The following is a 21,785-nucleotide window of genomic DNA, read 5'->3' on the forward strand; positions in this document are numbered from 1 at the left end:
ATCCTCTCTGGAGTTTATCCTCAGGAAAGCCAGGGCTTAAATGATATTGGATTAGTTGTATTAAGAAGTTATCCACTGTAGCTTCTGCCTATCACCATTGCATGCCCATCTTGGCATGTGTAACAGGGTCTGGTCTTGAGGGAGTCAGTGTTCAGCTCTCTTGGAGAGACTGTAACGTTGATGTGGCAAACTTGGCACCTAAACTTTGACTCACCAGAAATCTTGGGTGGGTTTTGAAAATCTTGGGCTGTGGAAGGTATTTTATTTTTCCCCTGCAAAATTAAAACATCCCAACAGAAGACTAGCATACCATACATTAGTTTATGGGAATATTTGTTCTTCCAAATGAAAGGATTGCCTGTGCTGTTTCATTCTGTGCAATATTGAGCGTAAGAGCTTGCTGATCAAGGAAGTCGAGATGCACCAGCAGAGCTCTTGCCTCTCGCCAAGCCTGGCTTTTCTATATTTAAATGTCTGCTGGTTTCTTGCCTAATGTTAGCAGCTGTGCCTGGGTGTGGCATGTGTGTATCTGCTTTTGAAAGAGGCTTTGAACCAAGTTCATCAAAACCAATGTGCGGAAAGGTAAAGCACAACCCCATGGCAGGCCCTGCCCCACATGAGACTGCTGGTCCCACTTTGTTGAAAGTCAGCCCTTTGAGGTGGAGCGAGGATGCTGCCTTGGCCCTGCCGGGGACCGTGCTGACACGCTGCTGAGCTGCAGTTCTGCTGGTGGGGTCTTCTGCAAGGTAGCAGCTCTGTCACTGCGGGCTTTTTCTGAGGAGGCTGTGCGGCTTCCCTTCTGCAATTGGCTTGTCTGCGGCTGCAGTCTGGCTGCCCAGCGACGTCCCCTCCACTACCTCCGCTCTGCTCAGACGGGTCTCGGGCCTCAGACTGTTTATACCAGAGGATGCCTGCTGCTTTCTGACACCAGGGGAGGGCAAACTGCAGGAGCCTAATAGCAGGGTTCAGTGTGCAGGGGCCACGTAGCACTCGGTGCTAGCAAGGAAGGTCTCTTCCTCCCTGATAACTTTCCTTCACCTCCAAACTAAAATTCTGTAAAACTTCTCGACACTGTTAGATGAAAGGGAGATCAGTGCTGAGCTGCTGTCTGCTACTATGCAAATTAGACTTTATATCACGGCTTTTTCTGAGCTTGCTTTCCCATGAACCCCAAAAGATCTGTACAGCAACACACCGGCAGTGCACGTTAACTAGCAACCAACAGCAACATAGTGGAACAATACAGTTTCGTTACAGCTCACAGAATTTGCATTGGATTAAAATAGCTTAGATTTTTTCACTAGCATTGTCTTCAATTCCTTTTCTCCCCCACTTTTCTGCTTCAGGCAAAAAATGAGGGCTGAATGCTGACTAACCCAATTGGACTGAGAAACCTAGGGGTTTTAATCTTGAGCTTGCAAGCTGGGGGGGCCCCTCTCAGGGCAAATAAAATCCATCGCGAGGTTTTCATTCTGACTGAGCTAGCACAGACTGCCTAATCAGGAGCCAATACTGTCTGAGTTGTGCTGTGGGAAAGCCTCTAGTCAAAGGCACTTAGATCCTCTTTGGTATAAGAAAATGGGGAAAATTCACGGAAACATGAAGGAGTAGGAGATAGCAAAGAAAAGGCGAAGAAAACACAGATGAGATGCCTGTGACCTTTTTGAGATCAGCAGTAAATCCAAGGAGACATACGGAATCAGAAAGAGTTTTATGGTTTGGGCTAATTTTTACAGGGTTGTAATAAGCACAGTAACTTGCTGTAAAGTAAATTTTACAGTCATGGGAACCATTTTTCATCTTCTAATTAAAAGTGAATATTTTTTCAGATCACAGGGGGGTTTTGCTAGTGGAGAAAGCATTCCAGACCAGCATATTTATCTACGACTTCTACTCAGAAATTTTCTTTCTTCCAATATTTAGTGTTTATTTAGAAATATTTAGAAATATTTCTGCATGTCTGAGAATCACCTTCTTTTTACTGACCCTTTATTTGGAGCCCTCTTTGGAGCATTTGGCCATGTGCATGCATGGGGGGCAGAGAGCTGAGCTGTGGGGTGGGGAGGAGGGATGGGGAGGTAAAGGGGACTTCCCAGCTGGTCAAGCCAAAACTGCACCATGGAGCACATGCCAGCCTTGACTACAGTAATAGAAAGTGGTGGTGGTGGAGAATTGCTGCTCCCCATAGCCCTGCAGACATATTTATACTTGCTTGAATGCAGGTATATTTGGAAACCAGAATCTCCTTAGTCCTGTACTCCGTAGAGATATTAACTCTTAGTAACACCTCAGGGAAGTCCCTTCACCTGTCTGTCTCAACTTCTTCATATGTAAGAGTAATGTTTATAGTTGGTAAAGTTAGTGAACTAATGCCTCTCAAACTCTTTGAAGACAGAGTTTTGCAGACCAGCTTATTTTCACTTGTATGACCCAGTGTGTAATTGCAGCCTATCCCTCTTTGCAGATTGCTTTACCTTGGATAGAAATTTCAGAAACGTAAGTGAACTAGCAGCCGCAAGCTTGTTTTGAAAGGGTCAAGGCCTCATGGAAAGCCTGTGGAGTTGCAGCTGGACTGAAGCTGTGCTGAAAATGGGCTCTTGCTGATTGGATTAAGCTAATTCAAAAAAATGAGGTTTTATTCTGGAGTGAGGGTGTCTTCAAGGAGGTTCTGATGCAAGTTTATCAGGTTAATTAGCTATTCCCATAACTGTCCAGAGGAAATGTGCCCTGAGTCACTTAGTCCCTTTTGAAAATGAAAATGTTGCCTTTAACTACCCAATACTCGCAGGATGTGATTATTCACACAGCATTGTTTTTGCTCATGGACTTCACCTGGAGCTCTGGAAAGGGGAGAATTTGCAAACACTAAATAAAAAATGCCATGATATTTTCACCCATGCTGTTTGCATACAAAGATAGTGACTGCTTTAGAGAACCAAAACTATCTGCGTGCTGTGCATGAATGAAAATGTGGGCCACTCCACCTGCTTTGCCAGGAAATGCAGAGCTGGGCGGGCCGTGGGCATGGTCAAAGCAAACAGAAGGTCAGGATTCAGACAGAGACTTGCAAGCCCAATTTTGCAGCTGTTCTTCACCTCTGTGGAAAAACTGATTCTGACCTGGCAGAAAACAGTGTTTCAATCACAATAGTTTTTCTTTCTTGGCTTCTTAAAAATGTCAATGAAAGAACAGGGGTGGGTGGTATTTCAATGCTGGAGGGAGCCAGCCTCCCACCCACCGAAGGCAGTGGTGTCTGGGTGGACAGCTAGCAACTCAAAGGAAATGTATGTTTTGGTGGTATTGAGCTACTTGGGCAGTGGCTTTCCATTATGCAAAAATCAGAATAATAAACCCCACCCTCCCCATCTTGGCATTCATGGTGTTAGGCTGGCTGGGAGCGCTGTCAGCGAGCATCCAACTTTGTGCTCTGGCCATTTACACCTTCCAGATCCTTTCGTGCTGAAGTAAATGGTGGGGAAGGTCTGCACTGTGTGTGCTGGAGCTGCCATTCCCCACGTTCTGGGCAGCTGAATAGTGAGTCCTGGAGCTGCCACCTCCTCTGAAGGATCGGGCAAATCTAGAATGAGTAGTCTCTCCAAAGAGGTGAAGTTACTTAGTCTTCTGGGCTGATTTTTGTTGCTCTGAGTGCCTTCTTGGCTGTAGGTAGTTTTCTTTTGGTACTCAGTGGCCACAGTGGGATAGATAAGTACAATGCATTGCTGGAGCCATCTGACATTTTGTCTTCATTCTAAAGGCAACCCCCCCCAAACACCTGGTCTCTGTAGTTTTCCCATCCTGATTTCCCCTCCCACAGCCAGCCTGCTCTAACCATGCTTCTCTCTTCCCTGCCCACCCACTGACCCATGGGAAGCCTCCTCCCAGGCTTCTTTCTGCCCCGCTGCTGGTCTCTCAAAATATTTTCTTCTAGCTATAGTCTTCAGACGAAGAGTGACCCGTGGCATATGTTTTTATGGAAAGGTGCCTGCACAATATATCTTAGTGCTCGGACTCCGGTTAAGTAATACTGCCACAGCAGTTTACCTCAATTCATACCAGTTGAGATGGGTAATGAATTGGTGTTGCACTTTCAAGAAATGCCATAATCCCATAACTCAGAGATTTGCCTTTTCTTGCAGTGTGAGGGTGGCTGTAGCTTGTTTCAAAGGTGCACTGCTCAGGTGCACCGGGCTTCCAGGTCCCCCTTGTTCCAGCAGAAGATACTGGGGGGGGAACATTGGAAATTGCTTATTTTCTTAAGTAGGAGAAAGTGCAGTGCTGCAGGAGTAGGAGGTTCTGCACAAAATATGTCTGTTGGTACAATATAGCAAACCAGAAGCGTTTATAACCCTGGACATACAGTGTGAGGTCTGGCCTTGATTGGAAACTGGAACCTTACTCAGTACTGACTATGGGCAATTCAGGAACTGACCTTTTTAGGGGGCTCTTTTGGGGTCCTTTTTGTCTCTGCGGTGCTGTGTTCTTGTGCACACATTTACACGTACAGCAACTATAGGCAAGGTGTTCAGAGTAATATCTGTGCATGAGTGTACCCATTATTAACTTTCATGTTGTATAAGAGTTACAGAAGGGAGTTTACAAGGCATTTTCAGTTCAGATTAACTATTAAAATATAAGTTTAATTACATACATTATTGACTTAAACCTTAGTGGAGGCTGGTCACAGGCACAAGTAAAGGTGATCCACCCACCTCAAGCATCTTGCAGGACTTCTGTGTGTAAGCAGCAGCTCAGATTTTCTTTACACCAAAAAGTTGTACCATTCAGACTAAACCCTTTTAAATAATCACTCATTATAGAAACCATAGTGTTACTTTGATTTAAGCAAGGGTTGGGTTTGTTTTTTTCATTAGCTTAAGGTAGCTTAGAAGATTTAAGCTAGCTTTTTATTATCCTGACACCAATTTATGCCACTGATAGCATGGTGGTTATTCTGATTCCTCTTTGTTGCCTCTTGAGCAACTATGGAGGACCAGATTATGGTGGTATTCCCACGTCACCTGCAGCCTGGGACTGCATGCCTGCACCCTGCATGCAAGCACTGCTGTCTGCGGTGGGAAGGAAAGGCAGGTGGTCAATGTAGAAGGGCCAAGACTTGTCTTCCAGACAAGGCAGTTGTCCCTCACTACAAGGGAGATCCCAGGCAGATTAAAAGACCACTGCTAGGATGTTTTATGTACGTGCAGTTCTACTACACAGGCAATAACTTAAATGCTCACAACCTGTCCCCTTAGTTCTTGTTAAAAAAGCTTGCTCTCTCTCTTCTTTGAGGAATAATAATGGACCTGTTAAGCTGGAAAGAGAGAACCTCCCCCTCATTTAGAAAGGAGTGCCAGAGAGAAGGAGAGAGAGCATGTTGACTTTTAGGAGAGATATTTAGTCATTCTTCTCTGCAGAAGGCTGGCAGGGAACATTGCAAAGTTCATTTCCGAATCAGAAGAGCGTGTAAAGACTGCTTGTTTTATTCACTACATTAATCGTACTTCACATATTACTCATAATATTAAAATACCCAAGTCGCTTCACTGTATACCAGAAACATTTAGCTGCCAATTTTCAAATAATCGTAAATTGAGTGTGTCTGTCTGAGCCAGCCAAAATAAGTTGGGTTAGATCATGAGTGTATGTCTGTGCATGTGGGTGTAGGGGGAAAGGAGGGACCACCGTGGTGGGGGAGTGCTTAATGCCTTGGAAGCGTCATCAAAGGAGCAAAAGAGAGAAGAGGATAACGGTTCCTATTTTTATGTGCTTGTGCATTTCTCTGCAGTGGGTCATATCCTTTACCTGCCACATTTAATTTCCTTTTTCCACAGATGAACATGGCTGAGCTTTTCTAACAGTGCATCTCTTTGCTGTTCAGTGTTGTTGTGTGCCTGCATTTCGAATCTCTGTGAATAGTGTCGGGTTTACCTTCCAGCCCATTCCTCTGCTCCCAGCAAGCACAGAAAGGGGTTGCCCTACCATGGACCTGGGAATGTTTAATGTGGGTGCTTGAGGTCCCCAGGCACACTCCACTGCCACCTGGCATAGTGCCTGCGGTGACATCCCCTTGCGGTGGGAGCAGCTGCGTGTGGCTGGGTCTGGCCCTGGAGGTGGCACCAGGCCAGAGCTGACTGAGCTTGTCTGCCAGTAGGAATCAGGCTTCCTCCCTCTGGAGACCTTAGAAACAGGTATCACCTTTAGCTCTTCTTCACTAGACATGGCAACCCCAAATCCTGGTACCTCCAGGATGGGCAAATCTGGTCCTGGTTTTGCTTTCCAGAGCTCCAAGGGTGGTTGCTGCTCTCATGCACCAGACCCCAGTGCAGTATGAGCAGGGGGAGGTCAGCTGTAAAGCTCTGAAAAATGATATTGCAGAGTCACTGGTAAAACCAAATCCCCAGGAGGCATGTGCATGCTGTAGCTTCTCATTCTTGGAAGGTCTTTTCAGTAGATGTTCTAGGGGTGAGAGTCAGTTCAGTGGCTCCTAAATACACCTCTGGAGTGTCCCCGAGGCTGGTTGTTGCTGTTCCTTGCTCCTGCTGAGTGCAGGCTGAGAGGTGGCATGCAGAATGAGAGACACCCAGGGAGATGGTGCAGGGCAGGAAGACTTCTGCCCTGTGTTTTTTGTAATATGCCTTAAGGTGTCATCTCCCCTTCTCAGGTGCAACCTCAACTAGGAAGAGCCCGGTGCCAAATTCTGTATTTTCCCTTTGCAATTAGTAGGATTGTGAGGGAAGAAGAAAAATCCAGTGACAATGATGACATGTAATACTGCTATTGATAATCACACTCATTGCTTTTGTTATGATTTTCATAAATACATCTTAAAATACCCTTTAGTGGTCAGTGTCATCATCTTTATTTTACACGTGGGGTAACTGAGTCAGGCAGAAATGAAATAACTTGCAGTCACTGCCAGCGGTGGGAATGGTCATTTCAGTAAAAGCAGTCCTATCGGAAATTGAGTAGCAGCAGTAGAGCAGTGCAGCAGATAAACTCTGCTTTCTTGTGTGTTAGTGTCAGGAAACTAAAGCATCTCTGTGTATGTGGAATAAAGACTGAGCTCACCCTACAGTATGTTTTTGGTCACCAAAAGATGCTCCTTCTACCCCATCTGAAAGCTAAAAGGCCTTCATGTTTTGGGGACTTCTACTCCATAGTTAAATGTGGTAGAAATTGCCAAGTGGTTCCAAGAGTGGAGGAGGGGGGATGACCTGACAGATGGAGGGGGACCATGTGAGTTGTCTTTCCTTTTGGAGTCAAAGCTGTGAGGCTATAAAATGTGGCACTGCGTGGGGGAAGGAGACTTCTGCTCCCTTCTACTAATGCTGGAACAGGTTTGGTCTCACCTTTCACTGGCATTTATTTACCTTCGTCCTCAGACTTAAGCTCAGTGATTTAGGCTGATGTGTCATCACGCTAATTGTGTCAGGTGTATTTCAGGAGCATTTCAGAGCTTTGTCTTGAAGCCCATACTCATTTCAGTAATCCTTTGAGGTGCAGTCTTTTTAAGTTCATGGGACCAGTAAGCATCCCTGCTAAGCATGTGGATTGCCAGGTACATGCAGTACCTGGTACATTTTTGCCATTCAGCATCCTAGAATTTATGGGGCTGCTGGCCATACATCCCAGGGACAGACAGCATTGGGTATGTGACTTTCTGTTGAGCTAGAGAATTTTGTGGTCTCAATCCTGTCTTCAGTTGCATCTCATTGCAGCAGAAAGTCACCACCTCTAAGCAACATCTGCTTCTAGAACAGTTACAAATGGCATTGAAAATGAAAAGGAAGCATTTTTTTAGGACAGATGGTTGGCCTATGCCAAGCACATTGCTGCCTCTCTCGCTGTCCACCTTAGAAACTCTAGACCTGTTGTTCTTTCAGTGCAGCCTTGGTTTTCCTTTAGCTGAAGCAAGAGCGTAAATCTTTGAGAAATGAGTAAGTGGTAATAGGAAACAGTCTTAGTAACCAATTGCCCCTTTTCTATTGTTTAATTTTTGAAAATTAATGAGAAATTGGTTACATTGAGTTAAAATTCATAATTGTCCAGTGTTTCTTTTATTTTTTTTTTAAAGAACTAACCATTCTTGAGATTACATTCTAGTAAAGGGATGCTATATTTGGGGGTAAACTTCAGGTGTAGTGTCCAGCCTGGATAAATGCTGCTTCATTGATAAAGCTCAGACAAATATGTGCCAACAATGCCAGGAATATCATCACTGATCTCACAGTGAGGCTGTTAATTGTCTCTGTGCTGAGTCATAGAGACAAAAATATACTTTCAAATGCTTCAAATATACTTAATATATTAAAAGTTATACTTAATGTACTTAAAGTACCTAATATATAACCCTAAGTTTTCTGAAATTACTGATTTCAGATGTGCAACTGTTGAAGTTATTGAGTTGGAACAAATCAAAAAGAACTGATTTTCAAAGATGTCGTCTATTTTCTAGGCAATAATTCCCTTTAAGGCATCTGGGATGGGGTACCAGAAGTCATCCATGACTTTTAAAAAGGTCTTGCAGTGTCTAGGCAGAGATGTTAGGCTTATTGTGGAAGTGATACCCTTCTAAAATGTGATCAGGTGCTAATGACTCCTAATGTCCTCTTTCAGTATCCACAATGGAGTAATAGCGGTGTTCCAGCGTAAGGGTCTCCCAGACCATGAACTTTACAACCTCAATGAAGGAGTCAGGTAAGAGACTCGACTCTAGCAAGGTGTTATTAGCCAGCATTCACAGTACTGTTTGCTAGCACTCGAATTTGAAAACTTCTACAGCAGTATTACCTTTTTTTTCCCCAGTTGTTGTTTCAACCAATCTAGTCAATTGGGCCTTAGTGAATAGCTGTTGCTGATGTGTGTCGACACCTCGCTGTGTAGCGAGAGCTGGGTTCCTCCTTCTGTGGAGAAGGTGCTTAGCCATGAGGAGGATGAATTATTACAGAGTCTGTCTTGATGTACTGGATTGAAACTAAGGAAGGGAAAACCTGGACCCCTCTAGTAATGCAGCCCTATTCCACTGCAATGATGCTGCCCATTCATAGGTTCCAGGCGTAGCTCTGAGGTGCTTCACTTGCATACATGGAGGATGTAAAGCTTTCAGGCACTCAGTGCAACATGGCAAGGAAAGATGTCCTGCCTGGCGGTCCCTTAACATCTAGCTGCTCCTTCTGGAAAGGCTGAATATGCTGTAGATGCTATAAAGCTGTCTTGTCAGCACAGTGAACTGAGGTTCCTATTTCTTTCTCATACTGTGGTGATGCTGTTCGCAACAGACTAAATATAGACCAGTGAGATGCATAACGGGAACTATTTTTCCTAAAAAAAAAAAAAAATATACAGAAGGTGAAAACCCTACCATTCAAGTTATTTAAGTTATACTTGCAAAGAAACGTTTACCAAGAGATAGGCTGATATCTGGATTTACAGCATTTAAGTTTTTACTACTTTTTCTAGCAATTAGTATTACTTACTAAACCCTCTCTCACTGACAAGGGCAAAGTATCAGATTTCCTTTTAGAAATTTGTCCCAACGCTTTGAAGAATAAATAGTGGAAAAGAAGCTGCATTTAGAAAAGACAGACAGCTTATTACATTCCCTGGCTGCCTTCAGATAAAAGCCTCAGTGATTCCCTTTCCCTTACTGCTTATTCCCACTCTGTCCGGGCACTGGAGTCTGACAAAATCCACAGAATATCCAGATATTCTGGGAATATCTGTCCCTGTCTGGTTCCCAGTCTGGGATAGCTGGCCCAGTCTGGTTCCTTTAATTGTGGGCTTATCTTCAGAGAAGTCCAGGTGAATGAGTTTTGGTGTGTGATCTTTTTCCCTCTCTCTCTGTCTTTTTGAAATTAAAAGAAACTTAATCTCCAGTTATTTCTTACTTCTCTGGGGACAAAATGACATACAAAGAATAGCTTTTCTAGAATGGCTGTCAGTTAGCATGATCCATCAATCATTTTCAGTTAGTTATTGGAATAATGGTTGATTGTTATTACTGTAAGTGCAGTTAGGATTCTTCAGCTTTATCTGAATGACAAAAAATGGTAGTTCTGGGCTAAGATTTCCTGGACCAGTGCATTTGCCTCAGGGTGCTTGTCTGCTGGTGAGGGACAGAAGAGGAAGAATTATCTGCTGCTGTGGCAGAGACAAATACAATCTTGTATGAACCAACAAATAGAAGACAGATAGATAGATATTATTTGGTGAATTGTGCCCAGATTTTGGTTTAATTTACCTGGATATAAACCCTGCACCATGATGATGCTTGCTAATATAGTTGTGTTGAATTTATTGCAACATCCCAGGCAGCTGAACAGGCAAGCTGACTACAAATAGACCGATTTTTTTTTATTTTTTTTTTTTATGATGGGCTTTGCTGCCGCGTGATAGGCCCATTTCTGGTTTTGTTAGGGTAAGGATAATGCTGCTTTGTTGTTATCTCGACTGATCGCTCACTTTGGGGGGGAACGCCTGGTGACTCATACCTGAGCTGATGGACAAAATATTGTGAAATCTAGACTGAGCTAGAAAGCTGCTGTTGTAAATGAGGCATCAGCAGCATAACTCTCCTGGGATGAGCGAGCATTTGGCAAGATGCAGTGTGGCTTTCAAGACTGGTTCTTGTCTACTGCTGTTTTGAGGTTGTTTCCTCTTGCCTCCTACTTGGCCTGAACAGTCTTCTAATTTATTGCCGAAAGCTGTCCATCCTCTAGTTGACAACTCTTAATTTGTTTTTTGTGAAGCTTCTTGTGTGTGTCCTGCTTGCTTCATTCATAGAAAAAAGCTAAGATGAGAAAACTGCAAGTGGGTGAAGAGGACACAACAGCCAAAAGATCTGTCTCTAGAGGAGAGCATGGTAGTGGTATTTTTTTAAACATGTGTGTTCACAGGCCCAGCCACAGCCTCTTTCCAGAAGCTACTGCACTCCTGCTGTGTGCTTCATTTTACTGCCAACCACAGTCAATAACGTTTTAGGGCCCCCTGACTATTTGCAACCAAAGCCCTTTTGCCTCACTTAAATTCAGCTCAAAACCTAACTAAGAAATTACTGATTTGACACATACCAAAAATACCTGGCTTATTACTATTGCTGTTTAATTCAAAATAACTTTCTTTGGGTTAATGTTATTACTGAATGCAAAAATATCTGATTCCTAAACATGACCTCAGAATGGAACGAATGTATATTTGCCTTATGATTGTTTTAGATCCATTTTCCCCACAAGTACATAAATAAAAGGAAACAAATAGCCGTTGTTTCCACTGGACAGGATTTGAGTGTGGAAGCATTCAGGTAAATGGCTAGTATCAGTAACTTTTTCAACAGTTACAGGACAGTAAAAGAAGTTATTTTATTTTACCACTTTAATTAGAGCAGATTCTGGGATACTTTTCATAGTTAAACCTTGAATATCCAAGCTGTCTCACAGACCAAGTGTAAATATTTGAACAGTTAGGTTATGCCCGCAATATTTGCACACCATCATTTTAACTTAGAAATGTCACATATATTCAACTACTGTATGTCACATATGTGCAAACAAATATGTATAACTTCCTTTTCTGAACACACATCTTGAGGCTTTGAACTCTGATTATGTATGCATTGATAATTTAAGAAAACATCAGTGGGTACAAATCTGTACAGTAACACTTACTTTTTTTCTAGGTTTGGCTCATAAAAGCTGCTACTCGTTTACACCGATGGCTTTTGACACTATTCTTGCATTCCTCTGGCATTAGAAAGTGGCCTTAAATACGGAGTTATGTAGCGCTCAGAAGCCCTACTACCAATAAAATCAGTGTGTGACTTCAGTCTTTTTCATATTACTGTAGCTCCTGACTAACTCTTGCTAAAGCTAATGCAGTACAGTAAGGTGGTGAGAAGATACTCCAGTAACTGCGAGTATCACCAGTGTATGGCCTGTACATTATTACTTCTGAGCCCTCACTAGGTGATTTAATAGGGGATTGATTCAAAAGTCAGGTAATAAAAATTTATATGCCTACACTTACTGTTTAGTATTTCTGTTGGTGCATGTGTGTGATATTAGTAATCATACAGTGTTTTTTCTTTTTCATTTCATGCACCATATGTCATTTCAAAGTGTTTATTTACACCACTTGTAAATCAAGGAAGAAAAAGAAGGAAAGGGAAACGTAGTGGAAGCAGGATGTCCTGTATTAAAGCTAATACATATTTATAGCTGTCTCTTTTCTGAGTTTCAGGATGTTGGCTTAATGCAAACAAAGCACATTTTAGTGGCATTTCCTCCTTTGTAGCAAGAGTTCAAACCCAGTAAAATCACTTGTTTCCATTTGCTTCATTTAACTTTATTTAACAGAATTACACAGTGTTAGACTTTCCATTCTGAGTAATATGGCAAGAATTATTTTCAAAATGAACCAAAGAAGCAACAGCAGGAAGATACAAATAAGTCAGGAGCTACTTTAGCATATTTTATGTGAATTTATATTATTATCTTAATTTCTGAAGTCATTAAGCAGGGAATGAAGACCTGATACCAATGATATACAAGCTTCATAAGAGTGCAAAAACACTGGCTTCAACATCAGATGTGCTTGAAACAAGGTCTGCTATCTGATCAGGGATCTCTTTTAGACTTAATCAGATTTTTACCGGGATTCCACCATGATGTCCATATATCTAGATAAGGTTATTCAGTAATCTGAATTACCCAGGATCTGACAGGTGACAACCTAACTGATTTTTGTTAAAGGAAATTAAGCAAGGATGAAAAAAAATTGCAAGCAATGTCTTGGATCCAGTTTTGTTGTGGATCTCTTTTACATGAATATGGATACAGAGAACATAAAACACCAGTGTTCTGACGTGGCCTGAGGGCCTCACTATTTATTTCACTAGAAATTAATTAAGTAGCATGAAGTATCTGTATTATTAGGGATTTAAAAAGTAAGACACATTAACTGTGCTGTCAGTTGTACCCTGTAAACAGAGATGCTAATTTAGCCATAGTGCTGATTGGTGTGATGCAGTCCAGTGCATATAATTAACTACAAGCTGGTTGTTTACTTCATTCACAGCAGAAAAAATGGAAATGTGGTGGGATTTTGTTTTATCAGGGGGCTAGTTATTGGATAAGTAGAACATAATTTTGTATTTCCTGCTCTAAATGACAGGAATTATCACTAGAACCTGAAATATGAAAAGGGAAAGTATTTGCAAATCACCTGTTCAAGACTAAGAAGAATCCAAGACTAGACTTCAAAGAGCTTCTAGCTTGAGGAGAGGGTAGAAAATTAAGCAAAACCTGTCAGCATCAAGCATCAGTACTTTTTGAAACAGTGGCACAAAGAGATACCTGGGAATAAATTGCTTCTGTCATAGGAGAATTCAAAACTGCTACTTTCTTGTTATTTTAACCTAAAAATGGTTTATTTATCCGTGTTCAAAGTAAGAAAAACCTTTAGTGCCATTGCTTGCACTGCATTCCAGAAAAAAATCACAACACTTGGACAGTAAATTCCCACTTTGAGTGAGCATGGCAGGATTTGGCTATAGCATCCTTGTACTCATTGTCTACTCTTAAGGCTTTAAGACTTTAACGACCTTTGGGGGAGTGGGTTTCAACCCCTGCCAAGGGCTTGTCAGTGGGTGCCATTCAGGATGGAGTCTCAGGATACTGCAAGGGTTGTCCTCTCCCATATGTTGCAACAGCGTGCCAAGGGGACTAGCCATACAATGGCCATTCATGGCAATGAGAGACCTATGGCTAAAGTCTGAGCTGGCTTTGGAAATTTTTTTCCAGAGATAGTTTGTCTGAATTAATCAGGTTTTTAGCTGAAAAGGATTTTGATGCTTAGGAGTATCTGAAAATCCCTTCCTTTTGTTTATTTTCGATTTCATTTATGCCTAGGGTATTTCCACAAGGTGCTATGAGGTCAGTGTGGACATGTGCTTAAGGATAAATAAATAAGATACTGTATTTCAGCCTCCTAAAGATTGACCTGCTCCTCCTTTCCCTGAACTTTCAGAAGATATCAAGAGGCTGTGCTGAAGCATGTGCTGTTAAAAACATCAGATCCAACTCCTGCAGACTTTTTCATGGAACGTAGGGATATGGTGGACTTCTAAAACCAGACATGTATTTGTTTACTAGTTAAAAAAATTGATTAATTATTTATTTGTTAGTTAAAGACATAACCCAGAGGGATAGATGATAACATGCTACTGAATATATAATTTACATAACTACCTAATTGAAGTCAGTGTTTAGATTTTAAGTTGAACTTGACTTCATTTCTTCATGGGACCTGAGGTGGTCACACAGAGACGGGTTTTCAAAGGAGCTCCAGGCCAGATTTGCATGTGTTCAGAAAACCCAGCTGGGGCTACGTTTCTATAAGGTCCAGGCTCTCATTTATGCACCTAAATAGTGACCTGACTGCAGAGAAATATATCTAGTGTCCAACGTGTGAGATTTGAAGGACATACAGCTTTTTAGCAATGTAGTGAGTTTTACCTGGGTACAAACATTAGGCTTGCAGGTTGGGTTGAATTCAACTTCTGAATTTGAGGATTGTTTGTGGGAATTTTTTTGCATGTCAGTTTGGTTTGCTCTGTGAGATTGCTTTGTAGGTTTTAGTGTAGAGGAATCATGAAAGACAGAGCTAAACTGTTAAATTCCTACCTGCTTTTTCACTGAAACTGTAGGAAACTTCAGCTGTCATGAGTCTCCTGAGTGGAAGATCGTGACCCTTTCAGTGAAAACTGGCCAAGTTTCACACCTGCAGCAAAACCCACAGAATATCATCCTGCTTCAGGTTTCTCTCTAAATATTTTGTCACAGCTCTTTTTTTGACATTATGCAGGAGAGGGATGATTTGGCTCTGAACATGTGCTCGGTTTTTGGCTCAGACCCACAGATGGGCAGAGAGCACCAGGAGTCCTCCCATGTCTGCAGTGCCAGGTGCCACTGAAGCCCTGGCACAGCAGGAGAACAATTCAAGCATTTTTGAAAGGATTAGATGTAAGATGGAAAACATCCTCTTTTCATCAAATCTTAATTTCCTTTCATATGTATTTGTGCAACTGAACTATCTAAAAGCACAGCAGTTACTTTTCAACACAAAGAAATGCTGGTTGGGAGTCTTGGTATTGTTGACCCCATTTGCTCTATTTGTAGTTAGGCATTATTGACAGGCTCTGTCCTCATATGAAAATATTTTGCTATTAGTGACTTCCCCTTTTCCATGCAGTGCACAGCTAATACGATTTGCTGATTACACAGATCCTTTTCTTACTCTTTTGAATACAGGCAATTATTGAAAACAGAACTGGGATCCTTTTTCACCGAATATCTACAGGTAGGCATGTGCTTTCTTTCATTTAAATCAGATTTTGTTATATGGTACTGAGCAAAATCATTTCACCCACTCTAAATGCTGATCCAGAGACCCTTGAAACGATTCAGAGACATCCACTGACTTCTGTGTGTTCTGTCATTTATGTTCTAATGGGATTTGGATTTTGTATATATATACAGTTAGATAGTGAAAGTCCAAGCTGTGGAATAGATTTGTGTAGTCACTGAGTTTCTGTATGACATTGCTGTCTTTCAGTAGACTTCAGACAGTCTCTTTTAACTTAAAATTTAAGTTCCTGAGTAAACCAGTTAAGTTCATTGTAGTATAGTTAATGGGAAAGACATTTAGCAGTAAGTACACACTATTGAAGCAGTATTCTTTTGGCTTCTCTAAGGCAGAGTACCTGCTTTGTGGGTCAGCCATTTGAAGTTTGAGAAGCACTTTCTGCTGCACAGACTATGTGCTGTATCCTGAAAGAAGTAGGGGATTATATCATCATTTGACAAGTGTCCCAAGTGATGTAAGCAAGATGGACACAGGAGGAGTCCTTTGATGACTGATCATTAAAATAAAAGAGCCCCTTCATTGTCAAAACTTAAGAATGAACAAAATGTGAAATATGATGCCTGTAGGGAAGTACAGTAATAAGTAAAGGTAGTTTATATTTTATTTACAGAATCAGCTGCTCACAAAAGGCATGGTGATCCTAAGGGACAAGATCCGGTTTTATGAAGGTAACTTGGATTTTAGCATGACTACCTATGTCTGTCACAAGAGTTTTAGCAAATGCATTCTGGGAACAGTGTGATGCTTTCCCCTATCTTCCCAGGACTATGCATTAGCTGTATCAATTCATTCTTGCAGTCTGTTGTTGTGTCTTGCCTTGGTGTTCTGACCTGGTTTCGGCTGGGATACAGTTAATTTTCTTTCTAGTAGCTGGTACAGTGTTATGTTTTGGATTTCATATGAGAAGAATGTTGGTAACACACTGATGTTTTCAGTTGCTGATAAGTAGTATTTATACTAAGGGAAGGATTTTCAGCTTCTGATGCCCAGCCAGCAAGAAGGCTGGAGGGGCACAAGGAGTTGGGAGGGGGCACAGCCAGGACAGCTGACCCAAACTGGCCAAAGGGGTATTCCATACCATGGGACATCATGCCCAGTATATAAACTGGGGGGAGTTGACCTGGGGCAATCACTGCTCGGGAACTAACTGGGCATCGGTTGGCGAGTGGTGAGCAATTGCATTGTGCATCGCTTGTTTTGTATATTCCAATTATTTTATTATTTTTGTTATTATTGTTACTATTATTATTTTCTTCCTTTCTGTTCTATTACACTTTCTTTATCTCAACCCACGAGTTTGACTTTTTTTTCCCCATTCTCTCCCCCATCCCACTGTGGGGGCGGGGGAGTGAGCGAGCAGCTGTGTGGTGCTTAGTTGCTGGCTGGGGTTAAACCACGACAGGGTCCCACTGGCTTTCATCAAGGAGAGGTGGTTGCCTAGAGCAGCATCGAGGGAGTAAGGGAAAGGTTACCTCCAGCGTGGACACTTCCTTCTCCTTCAATTATAACCTGCTCAATGTTAAGGAAAAGTGGAAAAATAGACTGAGATATCTTAATAAACAAAAAAATAAGCACTAAGATCCCAGTTAGCTGAAGTGTCTGGCTAAGTCCAAAATAATGCTGTAGGTTGTTTTAAGAGTTATTGTGGATTCATGCTTACATAAACGAGGTCAGACACTGTCTCTTTTTTTTTTACAGTCAAGCCTCCGTTTGTCTGTCTGCACCTTCTGGGGGTGTCACCTTATGGAAATAAACATCAAGGATAACCTCCACCCGATGTGTCATTTTGCAGACACCTTCATTTCATGTCCTATGCTTCTGTGTGGCATTTAGATGTTCTGTTAAAGATGCTGTTTTGTCCTAGATGTAGGCATACACCATCAGAGGGTGAAGCGGTTTCAGAATATCTTCAAGAATGATTGCTCATTTAAACAGTGTGAAGATCTTTGGGGAGTCAAGGCAATTTTAAAGAAATGCGTCTTTCCTTTTCCAAAGTTGCAGTCATAATACCATTTAGTCTAAATATACTGTTTAAGCAGTAGCCTGGAGATAACCATGTCCATTACTTTCAGCTATCTATAAATCCTAAATGTAACCTTTCATTACTGACAGTACAGTTGATGAGATTAAGATGGTTCTATGGGACCCAGCTTTTCTGGTGAAAAGACAATAGCCCTGAACACCGCAAAAAGAGAACAAATTTCACATTAAAAAAATACCCCCCAAAAGTACCCAAACTCTTCTAAGCTGAACAGAGAATTCCTCAGTTATATAAAATAACAGCTTGGAGAGCACAAGGGGAGCTGTAAGGATCTCTAGGCCTTCATAGCTGCTTTGTAAATCACAAAGGAAGTTGGTTTCTAAGTATCAAATCAGCAAATTGGATGCAGAGACCTACCAAAGTCCAACCCCTTTTTTTCTGGTTTTATTAGCTTGAAAATAAAAAAATACTATCTCTGATGTTTGAGATCAAAGGTGAGATGAGGAATTGAAATGTGAGACCACTAAATGGCTTTCAAATGTAGGAGCATGTTTGGCAAATAAAAAAATTTCAGCAAGCTGTTTATTTTGGTTTTGAATTTGGTGTATCACTTTGTGGTTACCCCTTAAAATATGGTCAGAAATGCTGGTAAGGTGAGGATTAAATCGACTGTGTTTTTTCAAGTGCATCCTTGGAAGTGTCAGCTCACTAAGACTTGGCTAGCTACGGGAGGGTAGCTGTAATTTAGGAGTCTCATTCAGAACCAGAGGTCTTTGTGACAGATAGCTTTTTGTTAGCTTGCCTGGGGAGCTGCTGAAGGATGTGAGTTTCCAAGGCTGGAATTTGGGTCTTTTGGCAGCAGAGGTAGCAGCACCCCAGAGTCCATCCCATAGTCAGTGACTCCCTGGCTCCCAAAACATCCAAGACAAAGCCGGGAGCATGGTAGTCTTGGGAAGTCCCATTCTGAGCAGGGCTCCCTTCCTGGGTCTGCAGCAGCAGCCGTCCTGCCCTCAAATCTCAGTTTGTCCTACATCCCATGGTTTGAGCTTCCCTATCCAGTTGGTATTGACGTTTTCAAAATAGGATAAAGATCACTTCAGGATGCGCTTCGGAACATTTTTGTCCTGCAGGAGGTTTTGAAAATTTTAGCTTTTGTTTTGAAATGGTAGTTTTTATTCTTACATTTATTTCAGGAGTTTCAATTAGCTTTTAGAAGCACTGTGAAAAGTACTACATGCATTTTTATGTCATACAAAATTGACTATATTGTGCTTCATTAAAATGAGTATTTAGAGTAACCCAGCTTCCTGGAATCCAGCAAATGCTTATGGTAAATGCAGGGATCTTTGCCTTACAGTAAACAAATATGTTCTTGAAAGGACACAGAAGTCACATTCTTCTGTGTGAAAGATGCTCATGATCAACAAACCGTAGGAATTCTTCCACAGCCCTCAGTAAAAGGCCTGCCTGGCAAAAGGCAGTTAACTCTGCAGCCTTTCTAAGCTGCTGTACAGAAATCCATCACTTCACAAAACAAGCTGCCCACAAGGTGAAAGGAGTGTGTGACAGTAAAGACGTATTAATCTCAACAGGGTAATCTGACTTCATGCAATTCTAGCAGCAAGATTGAAAAGGACCAATGTTCAGCACCCACATCTGGAGCCAAATTTGTAAGGGCTTAGTTTCCACTTAACCTCAACTTGTGGGCAACTAACGTATTTAACTCTTTTTAAAACTCTGCCCTCAAGGCATAGAGTGGTTGGGCTTCTCCTTCATGATCAGATTTATATCTTTGAAACACTTTAGTGTTTTAGACACTAGTACAAGGAGGTTATAATGCAACAGTTCTACAGCTGCTAGGAAATTTTGAACCTGATTCCCTGCTCTGTTCACTAGAACTAAAGCAAGACAAATTTTAAAAATATTGAAACCGACAACACCCTTTTCAGTCTTGTGCGTGAGTGTGTAGGACAGAGAGAACTCCTGCCTGGTGGTGCAGAAACGAAGACCTTGGTGTGGTTCACAAGCCAGCAGCTGCAGTATAGCATGGTGATCCACATTTGTCACAGAAAGCACTTAAAGTCATCAACCCGGGAATAATTCAGGAGTTGCAGATGGGCCAGAGCTGGTGCTATTTGTCATGTGCTTAAAAATGCAGGGAGATAAAGTATTCCATAATAAAGATTGGCACTTGGCTAACTTTGAGTGTAGCTGCTTTCATGCAGTTTCTTTGTGATATGTGTGTAATTCTAGGCAAAATGTTCCCTGGCTGAGGCCCCAAGTAATGCTGTAATACAAAAAATAAGAATAGTATCTGATTCGGAAACCAATTGTAATATTGATTGATTGCTATTGAATTTGCTTCCTGATAAGTCATATTGTCTTGTCTGAATGCCTCATAATCATTGATGTATTTATCTCCATAGTACTTGCTGGTGGAGGTACAGTGCCATTGCTCTCCTTTCATAGTTGGGTTAGAGGCACAGGGATGCTGAAGAGCTTGCCCAAGGTCACACAGGCTGTCTTGGAGAACAGGGATTTGAGGCCAGCATCTAGTGATCAAGCCAGACTTCCTCTGCAGTAGATCTCGGCTCCTGCATTTGCCTCTGTTTTACAAAATGTTCTGTGAGGAACTTGGTGTCCAGCTTGGTTGTATGACCTGGCCAGAGCTTCTCCAGTCTCCACTGGGCATCTTCCCGGTGGCTGGAGCTAGGGAATGGACAAGGAGGTGGCCTTGCTGTGAGGACCATGGATAACTTGCATCATAGCAGGGTTTGACTGCATCCTTTGAAAATTACAGTAAAAAACAGAGCTGCAACACCATTGTCTTTTTCCATAGATCTTGGGTGAGATTTTCTATGTAAGTGGAGATACAGTGAAGCTCAGGGATCAATTTGAGGGAACACTTTGTGGAGCATCTCCACAGAGCGCGGGTTGCTCTGCTTCCTTGCAGCTTGGTGGGCAGAGGGGAGCATGGTGGGGGAGATTTCTCTGCAGGAATGCTTCCACGTTTAACCTGCTGTGTCCTCCTCCTACTGCTCTCCTCCCCAGTCTTGTCCAGTAGGTATTACTGCAAGAAGAGGAGGAGGTAACCGGGGCCATTACTCTGTTCTTCACGAGTTTTTTTTCTGAGTAAGCTTTAACCACAAAGTCTCTGAGTTTACTAAGAACATTAGATGTGTCACCTGAAAAGACACAAATACTGAATGATCTGATACACTGAAAGGAGTACTAATTCCATACTGCTAATAGTAGCTGGTACATGATTCATCTTTGTGTATAATAGCAGATTCACATTGTTTCCTGCATGTTTTAGTCTTTGGAGTTAGCTGATTACAACCTAAACGGTTCACTACTTTTTTGTGTGTTTTTGCAGGGCAGAAACTACTGGATACCTTAGCTGAAACTTGGGATTTTTTCTTCAGTGATGTCCTGCCCATGCTTCAGGCTATTTTCTATCCTGTGCAGGTGAAAAATTACTCTGTTACTATAGAATCTTGAAAAACTTGAAAAAGCAACTTTACTGGTTCATCAACAGATTGATGCAATCCTTAACTCTCTTTCCTTGGGCCAACCTCCCAGTGCAGCTGTTCTGTATAGTCATGTCATGCAAATAAGTTACTTACGCAAACGGGTTTGAAGTGCTTGGGTGAAAAAGATGAAGGGGGATTTTGTGAACAAAAGCGGAGTGCAGTGAGGATGGTTAGTCCTTCTGCCAACTCACACTAAAAGTCAAAAAAGGTTATGAATGATAAACTGAAATATGCAAACAACTAAATAAGTGGAGCTGTGTTGACTTAAATATTTGCATTTCCTTCTCTGCAATGTGAATTTGTCTCAGAAGTATCTCCACTTTTGAAAAGGAATTGTATTTCTGAGATCAAATTCTATGCTACTGTAAGTGGACAACAATAGTGAAGTTAGACCAGTTTACATGAACACAGAATTTGACTCCAGTAATTTTAAATCCACAACAGGTACTTGATCTGATTTGGATGAAGGCTCAATCTTCTAATTTCATGATGGCCACAGAATGTTGTTTATCACTTAAGTCCCAAGGAAATCTGTACCAGATAGGTATAAGTGACCTTCTGGACTTGCTTCTAGATGCCTATAAATTTTAGTGGGAGCTTGGTGCCTGAACGTATTTGGGGAAACTTCAAAACCTTCTCCTATTTTTCCGAGTGGACTTCACGCCTAAAATGATTGTCCAAATGTTAACAATATTACTATTTACATCTGCAGATAATTACAGGCATGAAATCTGAATTCAGTGGAAAAGCTGCAGCTTTACACAGACTTTGATTCTGAAAGAGAAGACCTCTAAAAACATACAGGACTATTTCACCCATTGACTTCTGTCTTACCAGTAGAAACTTTAAAA

At 41.7% G+C, this 21,785-nt stretch overlaps 1 protein-coding gene across 2 annotated transcripts in view; it reads left to right on the forward strand.

The window, feature by feature from the left end:
• Positions 1-21,785, forward strand: part of PRR5 (proline rich 5 (renal)) — a 93,485-nt gene that overhangs the window by 40,899 nt on the left and 30,801 nt on the right. For both annotated transcript variants that reach the window (XM_010575272.1, XM_010575270.1), the window contains 4 exons: positions 8,617-8,697; positions 15,306-15,354; positions 16,031-16,088; positions 20,778-20,869. In XM_010575272.1, coding sequence (XP_010573574.1) covers positions 8,617-8,697; positions 15,306-15,354; positions 16,031-16,088; positions 20,778-20,869 — 280 coding nt within the window. The remainder of the gene's footprint in view (positions 1-8,616; positions 8,698-15,305; positions 15,355-16,030; positions 16,089-20,777; positions 20,870-21,785) is intronic.

The sequence above is a fragment of the Haliaeetus leucocephalus genome, unplaced genomic scaffold (assembly GCF_000737465.1).
Source record: "Haliaeetus leucocephalus isolate CR32 unplaced genomic scaffold, Haliaeetus_leucocephalus-4.0 Scaffold473, whole genome shotgun sequence".
In the NCBI taxonomy this organism is placed as follows: Eukaryota; Metazoa; Chordata; class Aves; order Accipitriformes; family Accipitridae; genus Haliaeetus; species Haliaeetus leucocephalus.